This window comes from Danio aesculapii, chromosome 22 (assembly GCF_903798145.1).
Source record: "Danio aesculapii chromosome 22, fDanAes4.1, whole genome shotgun sequence".
Taxonomy (NCBI): Eukaryota; Metazoa; Chordata; class Actinopteri; order Cypriniformes; family Danionidae; genus Danio; species Danio aesculapii.
In genome coordinates, this window is record NC_079456.1 from 20,977,301 (window position 1) to 20,994,868 (window position 17,568).

Below are 17,568 nucleotides of genomic sequence, written 5' to 3' on the forward strand. Positions count from 1 at the left end.
GCAGTGCGGTTAAGGTAACTATGATACAACTAGTATTTGTACCTCAATTTGTTGCTTTGAGCTTTTTACACACGATTAACATCCAGTGAAATACGAGCGAAAGTTTTCGGCATATAAAATATCGATTATTTTATTCCGTTTAATTTATTGATGGTAATAAATATAGTCAAATAAATTAGTGGGTGTATGATAGTCAATGACAATGGAAATATGCATGTTCTTTGGGAAAACAAATACATTACATTTATTACCCATTCCATTCCGGAAGATCAATTTATTGATCAGCGACTGAGTGCATTAATAATAGGCTGAACCGGAAGTGATCATCTGAAAGGAAAGGGCAAGCGTTGTCGCATTCATTTCATTAAATTAATTTCAGTGTGTGAACCATTATTTCAGAAAAGAAAAAGCGTATTACGCATAGATTGTTTGTTATAGAAATCTATTTACTTTGGCAGTAAAAAGGAGGCTACATTGCGTATAAGGCCTGTAATAGTTTGATGCTTGAAAAATATATAAATGCCCAAGTCTGAACTGCAAAGACAGTCCTATGTAAATGTAACAACTACGTAAACCAATGAATGTAGTAGATTTGCATGCTTTATCAGTACACAAGCATCATGTAAATTCAAAATATATTCTTTAACACACACACACACACACGTGTGTGTGTGTTAAAGAATATATTTTCTTTGTTTCTCACACACGCATATATATATATATATATATATATATATATATATATATATATATATATATATATATATATATATATATATATATATATATATGTGTGTATATGTGTGTGTGTGTGTGTGTGTCTATGTATATGTAAAGTGTATGATTGTTTTTCTTTCTTAGTTTTAATGAGTTTATTTTTCCACTGTTTAAATGGTTGCGTTAATTACATCACATAAGTTTCTGCCACAACATAAACAGTATAAAACTGCAAATTGCCCCTTTAGATAATGCAATTTCGTTAAACTTTTAAAAGATTAACACAAATATGATATGATTAATCATGTGATCTCATGTCGTTCAAAAGGAATTTGACTATCTTATCTACTTGGGGTTTGGGAAATCCATTAATATTTAACCATTAAGATGTCGCGCGCTGGCGCCAAGTTAAGCAACTTTATCAGGAGAAACCGATGAATCATGTCCATAAAGGAATCCCCAATAATTCAAAATAACACTGTTGGTGTCAAAGTGTGTAGATGAAACCCTCATATAAGTGTACAACTCGATTACGGTGTCTTATTTAACGACAGACGAGGGCGAGAAGTGAGAATAAGTAAATCATCTAGGTGCCTCTCGTCCATACAACAGACAATATTGGTGACGTCAATCCTAGAGTCTGCAACAGTGAGTGTACACCCTTTAAATAGTCTTTAGATCTTGAAGTTTCACAGCGATTTTTTATTCACTGGTTATTTACAACAGAAGTAGCCTATAATGGTGCTTTAAACTGCCCAGAAATCAATAGGCTGAAAATTCTATTGAATAAATCAAGATTTTTTTGGGATATTTCAGAGTGACCTAAGAACCTGAATTTGTTCTGAAAAGAGAATGAGGCGCTTTCTTGAACTCAAGAAACACAGAAGAACGCTGTCCGGTGCGCGTGCCCGTGCACACAGGCACAACACATCTTAATATATTGCGCGGTCACGAGGCAGACACTCTCACTCGGTCAGCTTCGACTGTCAGTAGTAAGACGCGCGCCACGGCGATAGATACAAGCGTTTAGACACCAGGCGTACGTACATGTGCGTGGTGAAATGCTGGATTGACTAACACTGAAGATCTAGGGGATCAATGGCGCGCGGCTTTGAGATCGTTTAAAATTTATTGGAAGGGAGAGTGTGAGAGAGAGAAGGGAAAGAGAGAGAGGGAAAACAGTGTCTTTCAACAATGGAACTTACAATGGAAAACATTGGGAATCTGCACGGCGTCTCACACTCCCATCAAACGGGAGACTTGATGAACTCTCCTCACGCGCGACAGTCGGCGACACATAGGAACTTGGTGTCATCGCACGGGAGGTCAGCGATGGTGTCCAGCATGGCCTCGATACTGGACGGGGCCGGGGAGTATCGCACGGACCATTCGTTGTCCGGTCCTCTCCATCCAGCGATGACCATGTCGTGCGATTCGAGCATGAGTCTGAGCAGCACTTACACCACCCTGACGCCGTTGCAGCACCATTTGCCTCCCATATCCAACGTCTCAGAGAAATTTCACCATCATCCGCACCCTCACGCTCATCACCACCCCGCGCACCAGCGTCTCGCCGCCGGGAACGTCAGCGGCAGCTTTACGCTGATGCGGGATGACCGGGGCCTCGCGTCCATGAGCAACTTATACGGCCACTACTCCAAAGATTTGTCCGGGATGGGACCACCTTTGTCACCTCTTTCCAACGGCCTTGGGTCTTTGCACAACTCTCAACAAACTCTAAGCGCGTACGGTCCGAGTGCTCACCTGGGGAATGACAAGATGATTTCCACGGGAGGCTTCGAGTCCCACGCTGCGATGCTCGGACGGGGCGAGGAGCACCTGGCGCGGGGTTTAGGGGGACATGGAGCGGGCATCATGTCTTCTCTCAACGGCATCAATCACCACCACCACCACCACAGTCACTCGCACTCTCAGGCGAATGGTTCGGTGCTCTCGGAGCGGGACAGGCAGGCAGGAGCCGGCGGACAGGGTGGTGGGTCGGGCCAGGTAGAGGAGATCAACACCAAAGAGGTGGCTCAGCGAATAACGGCGGAGTTAAAGAGGTACAGCATTCCACAGGCCATCTTTGCCCAAAGGATCTTGTGTCGCTCTCAAGGAACTCTCTCGGACCTCCTGCGGAATCCAAAACCCTGGAGTAAACTCAAGTCAGGTCGCGAGACGTTCAGACGGATGTGGAAGTGGCTACAGGAACCAGAGTTCCAGCGCATGTCGGCCCTTAGGCTTGCAGGTGAGTGAAGGTCACTTGAGTTTCCTCTTGCAAAAAGGAAATCAAAACAGTCACATACACACACACACACACACACACACACACACACACACACATATATATATATATATATATATATATATATATATATATATATATATATATATATATATACACGTGTTTGTGTGTGTGTGTGTGTGTTGTATCTCATGTTTTTTCAGTAATGCAATCAATACATTGTAAGGACCCAAACATTTGTGTTGTTAATATATGTGCTTGCTTTCTGAGAGTTGATGTAGATAAGGTGACTGCTCCTATTCCGAATGATACAAGCTCATCTTTAAATGATCTAGAATAACTTATCTTAATTATATTGTATTTTTCAATTATTAGAAGGTGTTTAAGATTGGAAACGGGTGGGCTCAATTGAAATACTTTAAATGATAATACACACACCTGCGGTCTGTAGAATGTTAAGGTTTGTTAAAAGGCTTTAAAGTGGTCTGTTTTTTATAAAGTCACCTACATGCAAATTCTAAAATAAGCTTTACTTTCACAAAACAATTATTTTTAAATAGCTTGACTCAATTGACGTATGAGACGATAACGAATATTAGTTTAACCTGTCACCACGTGGCAACATTTGTTTTAAGAAAAGTCCGGTTTTCATTTTAGGCCAAAATAGCCCAGATGAATCTTAAAACGATAAACTTAAAATGTTTTAATGAAAATAAAAAAGTACAGTAGAAAATTTTAATTAAAGTGTGTGTACATAACATTACCTTTGATGGTTGGCAGAGAGGCCGCTGACCTGTCCAAACCTATCGCCTAACGTCGTATTTCAGTTGTTGGTTCAATTAACCAGGATATAGTGGCATATTTTAGTTCCAGTCAATGCCCTGTTGAAAAGCACTTAATGGAATGTAAATTGTTCCTTTGCGCATTTAAAGTTGTTCTGGTAAATAAAGATTTAAACGCTATTCAATTGTCCTCTTAAGTGCCGCTGCTGTTAAAGCTAATTGGGCATCGAGATTTTTTTCTTCTACATCCTATAAAAAACACCCTAAAAGCAAGACGAACTCCACTGCTCCAGGTAACTTAAACATAGTAACTTAATGTCTTTCGGGTAAACTTTTTGTGCAGGCCTTTCACCTACACGAACAGTGTGACCTATAATGTTTTAAGATTGTGTATGAATATAATAAAAATAAAAATATAATAATAATGATAATAACAATAATGCATTTTTAGATGAATAACATGTTCAAAATATATTCGACGAACGTTTTGGCCTTTATCACACCAGCTATATATAATTTAATATTGCGGAAAAACTAACTTGAAAAATACTTGCATTCTTAAAATAAAAAAAACAGACTATTTAAAAAGCCTCCACACGTTCAGGACCTATAGTAAATTTGGTTTAGTGAGAAATTACTGTAATATGCAAATAACAAAAGCAAGTGCATTTAAATGAGCCATTATGCACTGCGCGCATGTAGAAGTTGGGGGTTGTGTTTCATAGAGAGTCTGGGAATACTCGTTCACTACATCAATCAATAAATTCAAATTACTATTCCAAATTCATCACAGTCACAAAAATCAATGCCGTGGCACTGCTTGGCTAATGTGAAAATGCCCGTTTCTGTGGGATCATTTTCTGTTGTTCTCCTTAGCGCTGAAGCGTTTTTTACATTAGCCTATCATTCATATAAGTTAACAACAAATATAATATTTTACAACGGTTAATAAAAAAACAGACATATAAGTAGAACACATAAGACATAAAAACAAATACTTTTGTCAGAAAAAAATTGCACACCTCAAGTAATGTGCAATGCGCAATGTTTAAAGATTGCATTAACGATGAAAAACAATTCGTCTCAGCATCTGTGCTGTATTCCACACTCCATCTCAATGTATTTGGCCCAATCAATACAGCGATCAATAAAGATAGCCAGTACATCTATCAATTATACCGGCTCAGCACTCTCTCCCATTGGACTCTGGGTTTACCTACCGTTTCGTTTAGAAGGGAGGATGTAGATTTTAGCCTACTGTGTATGGTTTTCGGTTTCTAGTCTTGAACGTGAGAGAAGAAAAGGATAAGATTATTTTTATATAGCCGCAGTGTACCATGACGAAATAATTATTAATTTCTATTTTCATTAGGCTATACGAAATGTAAACAATATAGAGGCTTAGGCTGTAAATTGACAATCATGTGAGAATTAGACCCTCCACCTTATCTAGGTGTGTTTTGTGTTTTAAAACCACTTGAGAATTTCTGTTAAACTTTATAGATAAGAATTGCTGAATGAAACTGGGCGCAAACAATCAATGTAGAATTGGTACTACATGTAATATACACACACTTTAACACGTTTTAAGTGGAGTGTTTGCTTTTCCCTCAACATGATCATCATCATCGCCCTCCTCATCAAAATGACTTCCAGTCTCGCCTCCAGTTCCCAGCCCACGAGGATGGACACAATTGATTTAGGATTAGCGAATCGAGGCATTTTCAGGGGAGACGGGTTTTGGCAGGCCAAGAAAATGATCGATGCTGACCTTAATAATTGATAGAGCCAGAAGTGAAAAATGAAGATGCGGTCACCTGTTTGGTAAACAAATGCATGTAAGCCTTATTATTATTTCAGGGGTTTCAAAGAAAATCTTACACTCGCCAGCAAATTACTTGATCACGCCTCGATTGGTTTGTATGTGCTATGTGACATCAACAGCCTCGCATAGTTAGGGTCCATATAACAAGCAGTAAATTTATATTGATTTCAATCGCACGGTTTGCTATTTTAATAGCTTGAGTTGATCTAAAAGGCAGAAAGTTCACATTCGTCCCTCTTCCCTTTGGTCCACTGGAATGCTTTAAAGCTAGTAGGGTCTTCATATTGTGTGCTTAATTTAATTAGCTACGTTCAGAGGGTAGATTTTTATAAGAATGCACATGTGAAAGAATACATGCATAACAATTTAAGCCTATAATTTAGGATAGCCTATCATTTACAAAATAACGCTAATGTTTTTGCAGTGTTTGGGCAATCTATATAGGCTACATTTATAATACTAGCCCATGTACAGTATATTTCTACATATGTCAGGAAAACGTAAACTTTTTATACTAAAAGCCATTATTACAGACAACCTAGGCTAAATTACTTTATATATTAATACAGACAGTGATTACAGCACCTTACCGTTCCTTAAAATAACTGATGACAGAGTTACAGATGTTGACGTCATCATAAGATCTAACATCGTTGAAGTTTAATGCGTGCAGTACTGTCTCCGCGAGCTTAGATTTTCATGATCAATCTCTGAGCTCGCCCGCCAAAATGGATCGATAGGAGAGAGTGACCTTTAAATCAAATTGCTAAGAGACCGTACCGCCTAGGAGGAGAGCATCAAAGGGTTAAATTGCATTGCGTCACCACTAAATTTTTTACCAAGGGGGGATTTAATAATTTTAACAAAGCTGATATTACAGAATAACGTCTCCGAATCGTTAGAGTCACAGCACAAAGCACTTTGGCACGTTGAAAATATACTTCAGTGTTTTATTTGATCCATCTTATAAGGTAGTTAAAATGTAGCTTACATTTTCCATGTTCTCTGTATAAATAAATACTTGGTGGCCTAATGTTAAAGAACTCATGCGAAATGAATTAAACAGAGATCAAATTAATTTACATCACAATTCTGCATAATGTAATGCAGTATATGTAAATTGTCTATGTCCTGGCAAATAAATAATTTTTAAAATATATTTTCATTCTTAAATAATGTTCAGATATTCATAAAATCTTCATGCATTTTACATAAAAAATATAACTTGTACTTTGTTTAGCAGTCCATATTTAAAACAAATAAAAACAACACCACCACCACCACATTCAAACTAGACACTGTGGTCAGATTCAAACCACTGTCCCTGGAGAGGATGAGAGACTGACTGGTGTTTGACACATCTTGAGGCAACAAGAGCCATTTACAGAGCAGTGACTCTATTGGTGTGCTATTACACCATTTACAGACAGACTGAACCCACAATCTAGTAACCACCTGTAACAACTTTGAACCTCGTAGCTCATCATCATTTAGCAGCACAGCATCATTAAGAGTTATAGTTTGTCAGCATTTTAAATACTCTGTGAAGTTGGTTTTTATGAGGTTTAGATGTCGGCAAATTTAAAAACAGTATCTCAGTTGCATAGATTTTCCAGATTAGATCACCGGTGATATTCTGCCAGCATTTGGGGAAGAGCTTTTTTGGTTTCGCCTGCAATCTTTATTTTAAAATTAGTGTAGTTGTGCATGCTCAAGGACGGCTTGGGCTCACTTAACAAATGAAAGTTATTGATCAATCCTGTGGTATTTTCAGAGGTCTTAAATGGTATTTCAAGACTTTGTGCATGGATGTTTGGTCCCTCAACCCTTTAGACCTCTTAAACTCACTTCATTGTAATTGCAGGTCAAGCAGTCTTTACAACCAAACACATGCCGATGTGTCGATATGCCTATATAGTGGATCTTTAACTTAAACAACTCTTTTATTAAACTGTTCAATTATTGATCTCACCACAATAGTCATGTGCTATGATTGTGCCAGTAATAATTAGCAATCCTTCGTTCTCCAAACAAATGTTTTGAGTACCTGCTTGTACAGTAGTCAGTACACAGAATTGGCCCTTTACCTTGTCCACCTTCCTTCTCCATGGCTCACATAGCAGAATTGCCCCCTGTCAAAACATCGACCTTTGAGACGATTAGCACCAAGTCACGCTGATAAAAACAGCGAACATCCAATAAATCAAATCAGAGAGAGGAAGATAAAATCAATCCATGATAAGTTCTAAAGGAAAGGTAGCCTACTAGTGGGTTGTTTAAAATGTGAGCAACTTTTTAAAGTCATGTGCTTGTTTAGTCAGGCTACCTGATAGAGAAAACAGCTGGAAAAAGGTGTAACCTCATTAGCTACATTGTTGCAAGACAAGAAGCCTCACCCACTCCATATACTAGCCTCACATATCAGCTGTTTACATTAGTATTTCCCAACCTGAACACCCAACAGATTATTCATTATGAATTTGGTTTCCTCAATTATAATTGCACTAATGTTAAATATATTTACACAGCATGGAAGCATACTCATGCAAAACACGCCTCTACCAATGCAACGGAATAGTTGCTGATGATACCAATTCATGTTAGTACAAGGGCAATTTCATGACACACTGACTTTTTAACCACCGTTGCATAGGCCTCTATGGGAGCCACTCCGCTCCCAATTTCAGCTCAGCCGCACTCTGTGCATCGATCCTAGGCAGACTGGTCGGCTGAGCGGCGCGGCCAGTCATCGATCCTTGCACTCCCTCAGTCCTCCCACTTGAAATCCAAGAGAGTGCGCATACACCTCCAGCTTTCACAGGAGGCAGCATTTATTTATTTATTTATTTATTTATTTAATTTTATTTTATTTTAGACTTTCTAAAGTCAAGAACCCTTGGACTTTATCTTTAGAGTTTGGGTATTATAGTTCCAATTAACTGCGATGATGAAACCTTAAGTTTAACCCCCAAAGAACCTTTCATGGACCTATGAAGCTAAATGTAGTCCTATACTTCAAACGTGTACGACTGCCTTTGATGAGAACTACGTTTATCGTTTGGCCCATACATTTCACTGTACCTTCAAAGACATGCTGTATTCTGTGATATAAATATTTTATCATATGGCAACGATTCCCATCGTTTGAACATATAAGGCCGACAACCACCTGACACGGAGACCACCACACCGGCTATATATATATATATATATATATATATATATATATATATATATATATATATATATATATATATATATATATATATATATATATATATATACACACACATATATATATACATACACATACATACACACACGCACACGCACACACACACATACACACATACGTACATACACGAAAGTCTATACCTCTTAAATTAAGCGACAATTGAAAAAAGGAACCGCGGTTGTAAATGTAATAGTGTCAGCCAGTTAGTTAGTAACTTTGTAATGAGTTTTAAAAATTCCCGAAAACTAAAAGACGTATAATAATCACATTTTGTTTCAACATATTGTAGCCTCCACAGATTGCGCCATGAAAAGCAAGTTGACAGAAATATCTTTCAAAAATAAATAAATAAATAACCTTCCCTCCTAAAATAATTGTGGACCGTAATTCGCACACACAATCAGCAATATGCAAGTCTAAAATATATTTTACATTACATAAAATGTTTTACATTACATAGTTTACATTTTAGTAGGCCTCTTAAATATCCGTCAAAACACATTTCTAAAGTTCAATGCCAACGATTAGCTTTTACCCAACTTTAACAGCTTGAGGTGTTATTTTAAATTACCTGAATATTAGCATACTGATCTTTCCTTATTGCATTACACCAAATTTAGTCGAGTATTTAGAGACAGCCTTGAGCACAATTGTTTACAAGTGCAACAGCTAACCATTTAACACGACCAGACAAGAAGGCAGAACATACGGAAGCACACTAACTCTAAACTCAAACTTTGGTCTTATTTACCTTTTTTTGACAAGTATTTATACTGAACATGTACATATGTTAGCAATATAGGCCTACATTCTTCTAATTGTAGTTCGTGAAAACACAAACATTCACAAGTTCGCGCATAAATCATAAAACAAACAGATTGATTAGAAAAATGATTCATCTAAGTGCTCTCATTACAAAACGCATTTGAATACATAGTCTTATAGCCCAAACCTCATTTATTAAAAAGCATTCGGGAGTCATTTGCTGTGAATATAGAACGATTTAAAAACGCACCTGCGGTTGGCCAATGTGCTACATCGAGACTAATTAACAGCATCATAGGCCATACATAAATGAGGTTTTCTGGACGCTTGCAGTTGTGTTTTTTAGTCATTATTCAGAATCATTCTGCAGTGTGTCCTCATTTGTCATTCCCCACACCGCACAGCACGCAGTGCTATTAAATTGGTATTATTTCGAGAGTCAGCGCCCCATTGGTACAAAGCAGGCCTACCGGAGTTTCTGGCTCATTACCAGAACCATTTTCATGGAACTATAATTAATTAGATTAAATGAATTTCAAAACCGAATTATTTACGGATTTATCGACCGGTATTGAACACCCAAACACCACATGCCTAACCCGCATTTCATAGTTTTGTAAGTTCGAAACTTCCCCTTGAAAACATTGTAAAATGGGAGCAACTCATAATTGCTTATATGCACACCTTAACATTTTAAAGATCATTTTACGAAAAATGTATCGTTTTTATATAGCCAAACAATAAAAAGGTGAGGTTTTACCCATGTGGCATACACAAAAATTCATCAGGCTATTATTTTATATTTTTTTGAAATAAACGATTCTCATCCTTTCACTGTAAATGTACACTGTTTTTCTTATTTATTCATTTAGGCATGATCCAGTAGTTTTCCTTTTTATTATGAAACAATGCGATTATTAATAGGACCATTTTTGAAAAGGTAAATACTTAAAAATATGTAGAAACATAAGTGGTACATTCTTTATAATGAACATATTGTAGTGTCATGACCCTAAGTACGCTTTCTTTCACGTGGCCTAACTTTAAAAGACAAAGTTTAATAATTGTCAATATATGCGCAAATATCCTTATTTAACAAAAATGAAATTAATTTTTAAATCTAAGTCTCATTTGACTTAAAGATCAATTAGCAGAACAAAGTTATTCAAATACAGATCGCACATATCAATTCCAAAGGCATTAAAGAAAAAGAAAGAAATAGTCTACAGACTGGTTTTATTTAGAGTTTGTGGAATTTATCAAACCTGCAAATAAGCGAATAGAGGGCGTCAAAATCCCATCCGAATACTTCAATTCACTTTGTCATTCATTGGCTTATTTTTTTCTTTCTGTACAATATATTTGTGCTTCTGTCCCACTCTCTGTTCACTGTAGCTCTAAAGTCTGCAGCTATCGATTTTTTTCCTTTTCTACGCCGAGCTTGGTTCAGTAATCAGGGCCCCCTTCCCAACCGATCGATCAATATTGATTACAAAATCTTACGCCTGTAAACCGTTTACACCAGGGAATAGCACCAGCGACACCTGCTGGTAGACTCTGATTGGAACACCGAAATCACAACCTTACAGGTTTGTTTAAACGCCGAGGGGGTGTACATTCAAAATAAAGTGTTGGTAGACTGAGAGTCATCGTCATTCGAAAGAAAAAACAAAATGCTTTGGTAAATCTTGCTGAAAGGATGCTCTGCGCCGGAAACGCTGAGGTTTGCCTTTTCAGACGTAGTTATTTCAGTCGAGCAACACAGACGACTCATTACAATTTAAAAGGCTTTAAAGCTTCATCATTCACTTCAGACTCGGCGCTTCGAGACACCTTTATGCGATGGAAGTAATGTTATGCGAAAACAAATATTACAGGCACGTTAAAGTACCGTCAACATTTAAAGCGTACGCTTTAAGTGTACAATGCATTTAATGGCGTGTGAGCGCGCGCGCGCGTAAACGCAGAGCGGCTGATATGGAATCTGAATATGATGGATGCGGTCCAGGCAGTTAGACGCCTGTAGTAAACAGATTTGACTGCGAGAGGTGACGTGATCAATGGGCCTCAGCTCAGTGTAATTAGATACATGGCACCACAGTTTGGCTCCAGTCACTCCACAAACGCACAGACAGATAAAATCCGAGTAAGCTGCTACTGCTTTTACAGGCTATTGAGGTAAGAAATGAATGATCCATTCACAAAAAACGCTGAGAGAAGCAAAAGCTCTGGGAGAGCACTGGACAAGAAATAGGAAATACTACTATATAATGGTCATTTCCTTCAAGTCACATTGTTTTTATTTAAATAAATGTAATAGATCACCTGTTCATGCAAACTAAAATAATTTTGCAATCTGCTTGCAAGCTGTAAATGAACCAAAACATTTCTTGGCATACTCGTGTTTTATAGCACTTTGGCTCAACACTTGCAGTGTTTACTGCCCTCAAGTAGGCAGCCAGAATCTCTCTGTGTGCGCTGCCAGGACAGAAACATACAGGGAGGTGGTGATGTGAGTTAAAGGCAGTTTGAAAATACTCCGCCTCTCTTAGGTCTGTGCCCTCCAGTGGCCTCTTTTTGAAGTCGCAGACTACAGACCTGCTGGAGGGGCGTTCAGACCGAAGTCTCTGAGGACGACCCCACCTCCAAAAACAGACACATGCACACTAAAATAGGATGAGTCAATATCCCCCTTGCATTCTTCTATTTTTTTATTTCCCTTTCTTCCTTTCTTTCCTTCTCTCTCTCTCTTTCTTTCTCTCTCACACACAAAGACCCCTACTTTTGTATACCAGTCACTCGCTCTCCTACTGTGAGCCCAAACTGCATTAATATTGAATCAAACAGCAGTGTCTCCAACGACCAGGCTGAGGTGCTCACTGCTGGCCTGCTCTGTCTGCTCTCTTTAAAGGGATGATTTTTGACCTCTGGGGAGATAGAATGGATTTGTCTTAAATCACTATTAATCCACAGCCAAACAGGAGAGTCTGAACATTTCGACTCCCTGCAAAGCTGTTCATCGGTGGAATTTGCTCTGAAATAGGGCATTGAAGTATGCAGAGCAAACATGAGTCTAATGAAGTGTTTTTTCTATCAATTTTCTTTGTCCACTTCACTTTCCTTGATCTTTTCTTATTCATCCTCCTGATCCCCACAGCCTGCAAGCGAAAGGAACAGGAGCAGCACAAGGAACGCAATATGGCGCCCAAGAAACAGCGTTTGGTCTTCACCGACCTCCAGCGTCGCACACTCATTGCCATTTTCAAGGAGAACAAGCGGCCCTCGAAGGAAATGCAGCTGACTATCTCACAGCAGCTCGGCCTGGAACTCAGCACCGTCAGCAACTTCTTCATGAATGCACGTCGGCGATGTGTTGACCGCTGGCATGAGGAACACCATCACGGCCATGTAGGCAGTCCTGGCCAGCCAGGCACCTCTGCCACCACCTTCTCCAAGGCTTAAATCGAAACCCCCTTTTCCCCTGGGTGGCTGAGACTGGATATTCATTCCAACCTCACATAGTCACTCGTTGCGTGCCAATCAATCCCACTGCTGCCAAAAATGGCAATGTTTCACGTAATTGCAACCTTTTACTTCTTTGGGACTGTTATGAAACCAAGCCAAACATCTTAACAGAGAAAAAGCACCACATTACATTCACATAAACCAGAAAAAAAGTGAGCTGAAGAGGCCTGTTAGTGCTTTCTTCAAGCAGTTGAGGACAATGAGCACTTTCAAAGCTCACAGCACAGACGGCTTGTTACTCAAGCAAGGTTGTCAAAGAAAGCCACCACCTGCATCATCACTCTCAGGCCCACAGCGGCACAATTCCCTTATGGCCAGTTGTTTCACTGAGGCTCTCAGATCATATGCTAAGCTAATGAATTGAGAGACTAATCGATACAGACAGAAAAGCAAAGGACGTCGACCTCTACTGAAGGTGAAATGGAACGAGCTCCCACAACAAGGACTACCGTGTTTGCCCAGCATGGCTCTCCATTCGGTTTATTTTGCACAGATGGAAATGGAGTGTTAGCTGGGCTGCAACATTTTATGGCACTTGTGGTTAACGCATGTTATCACAATCCGAACTGTCTTTAATGGAAGCGAATCAGTCAACCACTATTTGGGGGCAAAATACTGGACCATTTTCAGTAACGGTGCACCCTTTCTAATCTCAAGAGACTGCAACCTCTGACATTTCAAATACAAATAGAATATTTTTCATTTCATATAGATACACAATAAGGTCAAGACAGGTACAGCCAAACATGACGAAAGGCACATTTTAAATACAAATGGGAATTTTTGTTACAAAATGGTACATCCATACACAACTGAAATATTACTGACAAATCAAAATGTTATGTTTATCCTGCAAAGTGGACAAGGGGTAAACACAGTGCAAAATGTTACATCAAATCTAGTGCCAATAATGTTTGCCTTAATATAATATAAAAGTTCACATACCCTCAGCCAGAGTCCACTTCCAAACCGGCATTACGTGCCATAGCAACCAACAATCATATTTTAAAAAGAATCAGAATCTTTTTTAATTATGAAAATAATCAATGCTTTAAATCATTCACTGCAGCTAGTCTATAATAAAACTAACTGAAAAGCTAGAAATCGCTCTACAGCAACACAAGAGGAACAGAAATAAATACTAAAAAATTCTGTTCCTTCTCCTCTTTAACCCTTAATCCCCTATTTTTCTCTTAATGTCTCCCACTTGCTTTCCCTTCATAATATTAAAGCGGGTAATTGGTACAAATGTATTTCTATTTCTTATTAAATTTATGATCTGTGCATATGTAAGGCACCTTGTTGATCATGTAAAAAAAAAAAATCATAAAAAAAGACTTTCTGAAAGAATAACAAAACTTAGGAGGACTGCAACTGGACATCTCTGCATTGCATGTGAACTACCACAGGTCATAACAGAAGGAACTTTAACTGACCACAAAGGAGATGTTGCTCTGTTGGTTCTGTTGAAAGTAAACCAAAAACAAGATTTCCACCCAAAATTCCTCCTAAAATCCTCAAAAACTCTGCCAAAATGGGTGCGAAACAAGGGCACAAGCTTACCTCCATAGGGAGATGTTAAAGTCTTAGAGGAGTCTTCTTTTAGTACATTTGAATGCAACAGTAGCATTTTCTGGAAATGTTGCAGGACTTGCTGAACAGATGAAAGTGAGCACAGTTAATGCAACTATGCTCTGAGCATTGAGTTATAAGCAGACCCACAAAGAATCTGCTGAATTTTCAGAAGTCAGTGGTAGTCTGTTGAGTAAATTCCAACATGGTCCAATATGTAGCTGAAAGCATAATCATCAAATTTGCCAAATCGTATGAGTGGGACAACAGACTATGTGAAAGACAGGATTTCTGCGCACAGAATCCATGTGGGCCTGGTTATGAGCATTAAGAGACAGCCGATTTGTGCAACACAAATCAGTGGGCATCTATATGTACATTAGCTGATTAAACAGACCTTTTGTTTGTAGTGAGAACCAGTGTGGCTACCTCACTGAGCTGGGTGGTTTGTGAAACAGCCACTGATACCAAAGATTCTTTGACCTGCCAGTCATGTGCTGCCAAAGGGAGGAATACACACAAAAACCAAAAGCCCAATAGCAAAACCAAAGCTGTTACAGATGCATGCATACATACAGCGGATCGTTATGCATATGCTGACATATACATACTCTCACAGTGCAGTCAGACTGCATAGCACCGCAATGGGGGATACGGCTGCTATGCAGGTTGAGTTGAGTGCCTTTTTCCTTCAACAACGGGTGGGACTGCACTGGAACATACAACAACACGCAACACTCTCACACATATTATGTCTATACACAAAGCGGAGCTGCTTTTTAGTAGTTTTCTTTGCGTAAACATGGGTTACACTTACGCGTTTGACCGTTGACGGGTTTCGCGGCTTTTTAGTCAAAGTGAACGGGCAGCGTCATAATTTTGAATACACGTATCAACTAGTGCGTTATTTTCCATTATTGTCACGTTTAACCACAAGCTCGCGTTCACACATTCACTCAAAAATAAAAATGTACAGAGCGTAGGCATATAGATATTGAAGCAGGGTGTGATTTAACTTTAATTTGATATTAAACTGGTGTTTAAGCACTTTAATGACCTCATTTATTATTTATCCTTTTGTCACTGCATTATTTGCGCTCAGAACTCCGTACAAAATCACAAGTACCTTCATATTAGGTTTGTCTAATAATAGAGGGATGCCAGTTTAGTGTATGCACTGGCGAATATTCGCAAAATATTCTTTATATTAGCTAGCATAATGTATTTGATGCTATACACACCCTGATTTCACTCAGTATGCCTCAGTGATGTACCGACATGTGGCCTGTTTTCATGAGCACTAACTGAGGAACGTGGTTTGCTAAATTAACATTTATTAAGGTGCTGGACAGGTTTTAAATATAACATACACGTGATTCAGGAAAAACGGCCATTTTACAGGAATCATTAAACCATTTCCCTCTTATATTTCTCCCATTGGAAACCACACAGACTTGGCAGGAAGATGTTGACAATTGATTCTGAAATACCTCAAATGTTTTGTGTAAAGTTTATGTAATTTAGATTACACTAATGCTAATTACAATGAGTACACTAACACTACTAAAACTAATAATAGTTAGTTTTTGAACTTGTGACTTGAAGCTTTATACTGTTAAATTGTGTTTTTGTTGGTGTTGTTCAGTTCACTCATTTGTTTTTGTTTTTTTTGATCAATTGTGGTATGTAATTCTTTATAAAAGAAAGACATTTGAATGTTTCTAATGAAAGACATGACATGAAGGAAAAGGAAAATTGAAAGAGCGAAATCACATTGCGCAGAATTTCCAATATATGCATTGATTTTTGTCTTAATCATTTCAGTTTCAGCATTATTTAAACTGTAACAATTTTAATTTCGTTCCTCTTTATTTAAAGCTAACTCGATTGTGTTAAGTGCTCCTAGCATTCATTTAAAAGACAAATGAAAAAACAAACTCCTCCCATTTAAAGTGGCGGGGACACTTTTTTTTTCTGCATGATTAATTGTATACTGTATAGAGTAAAGCTGGATCGACCTGGACTTTGGTGGGTGCGACTAGGATGAACAGACCCCGGGGGAGGTTGGAGATGGGTGGGAAGGGTGGTAGAGGTGTTGGAGGGGTCTTTATTTTGTAGAGTTTTCTGTCACTGTTGTTTTTCACTGGTTGTGTGCATGTATTGTTGCAGCTCTCTCTCTCTGCCCTCCTTGTATTTCTTTTATGTATATTACTCTTAATAACGGGGCATGACCGTGTATCCTGGGCAACTGAACTTGGTCATGGACCCAATGTACACACGTCTCTTCTAAAAATGTAATCTTGTGTGCATTTGTTTACACCTGGAGTGTTTCTCAATTTGGGTTGCACGCCATTTCATGCAAAACTGGAATGCTACCAGCCAGTTTTTTGCAACAGACCCCTCCAACCAGAAATGGTCTCTCATTGACTGTAAAACAGCATCACGTACATCATGTTTCTCTCCGGGTCTGTCTGCAGATCCAATCCCCAATCCCCCCTCCCCCCCAGTCACACTGTGCTCTTCCTCTTCTGTTTCCTGTCAATCAATCAGAACCAAGTGTCTTTGTGATGGTAGAAGACAATCAGTTTCAAAACAAGGAGAAAATAAAATGGTAGAGAGAAGACAGGCTGAGAGGAGGAGGAGAAGAGAAAGGAAGGAGGAAAGAGGCTCTCGTTTGTCGTAAGTAGGCGACCACTGCCCTATTTAGCTTGCTGTGGTGCTTATGGTGTGCTGACTCCGCAAACACTCTTCCCTGTTAGTTTTAAAGTAATCCATAGAAAACATTCAAGTGCTTACACTTTTTAAAAATAATTTTATCTACCAAAAAACACAGAGAGTAATTGTAATGTCAACTATTAGCATCTAGCGATTTACTAGACCAATTGAAACAGCTAGCACAGTC

The 17,568-nt window shown here is 38.6% G+C and overlaps 1 protein-coding gene across 1 annotated transcript; it reads left to right on the forward strand.

Moving 5' to 3' along the window:
- The first annotated feature begins 1,750 nt into the window (after window positions 1-1,750).
- On the forward strand, window positions 1,751-16,211 carry onecut3a (one cut homeobox 3a). Its single transcript, XM_056447953.1, has 2 exons — window positions 1,751-2,965; window positions 12,727-16,211. The coding sequence occupies exons 1-2, from the start codon at window positions 1,912-1,914 to the stop codon at window positions 13,029-13,031; spliced, it is 1,359 nt and encodes a 452-aa protein (XP_056303928.1). The 5' UTR covers window positions 1,751-1,911; the 3' UTR covers window positions 13,032-16,211.
- The last annotated feature ends 1,357 nt before the right edge of the window (window positions 16,212-17,568 follow it).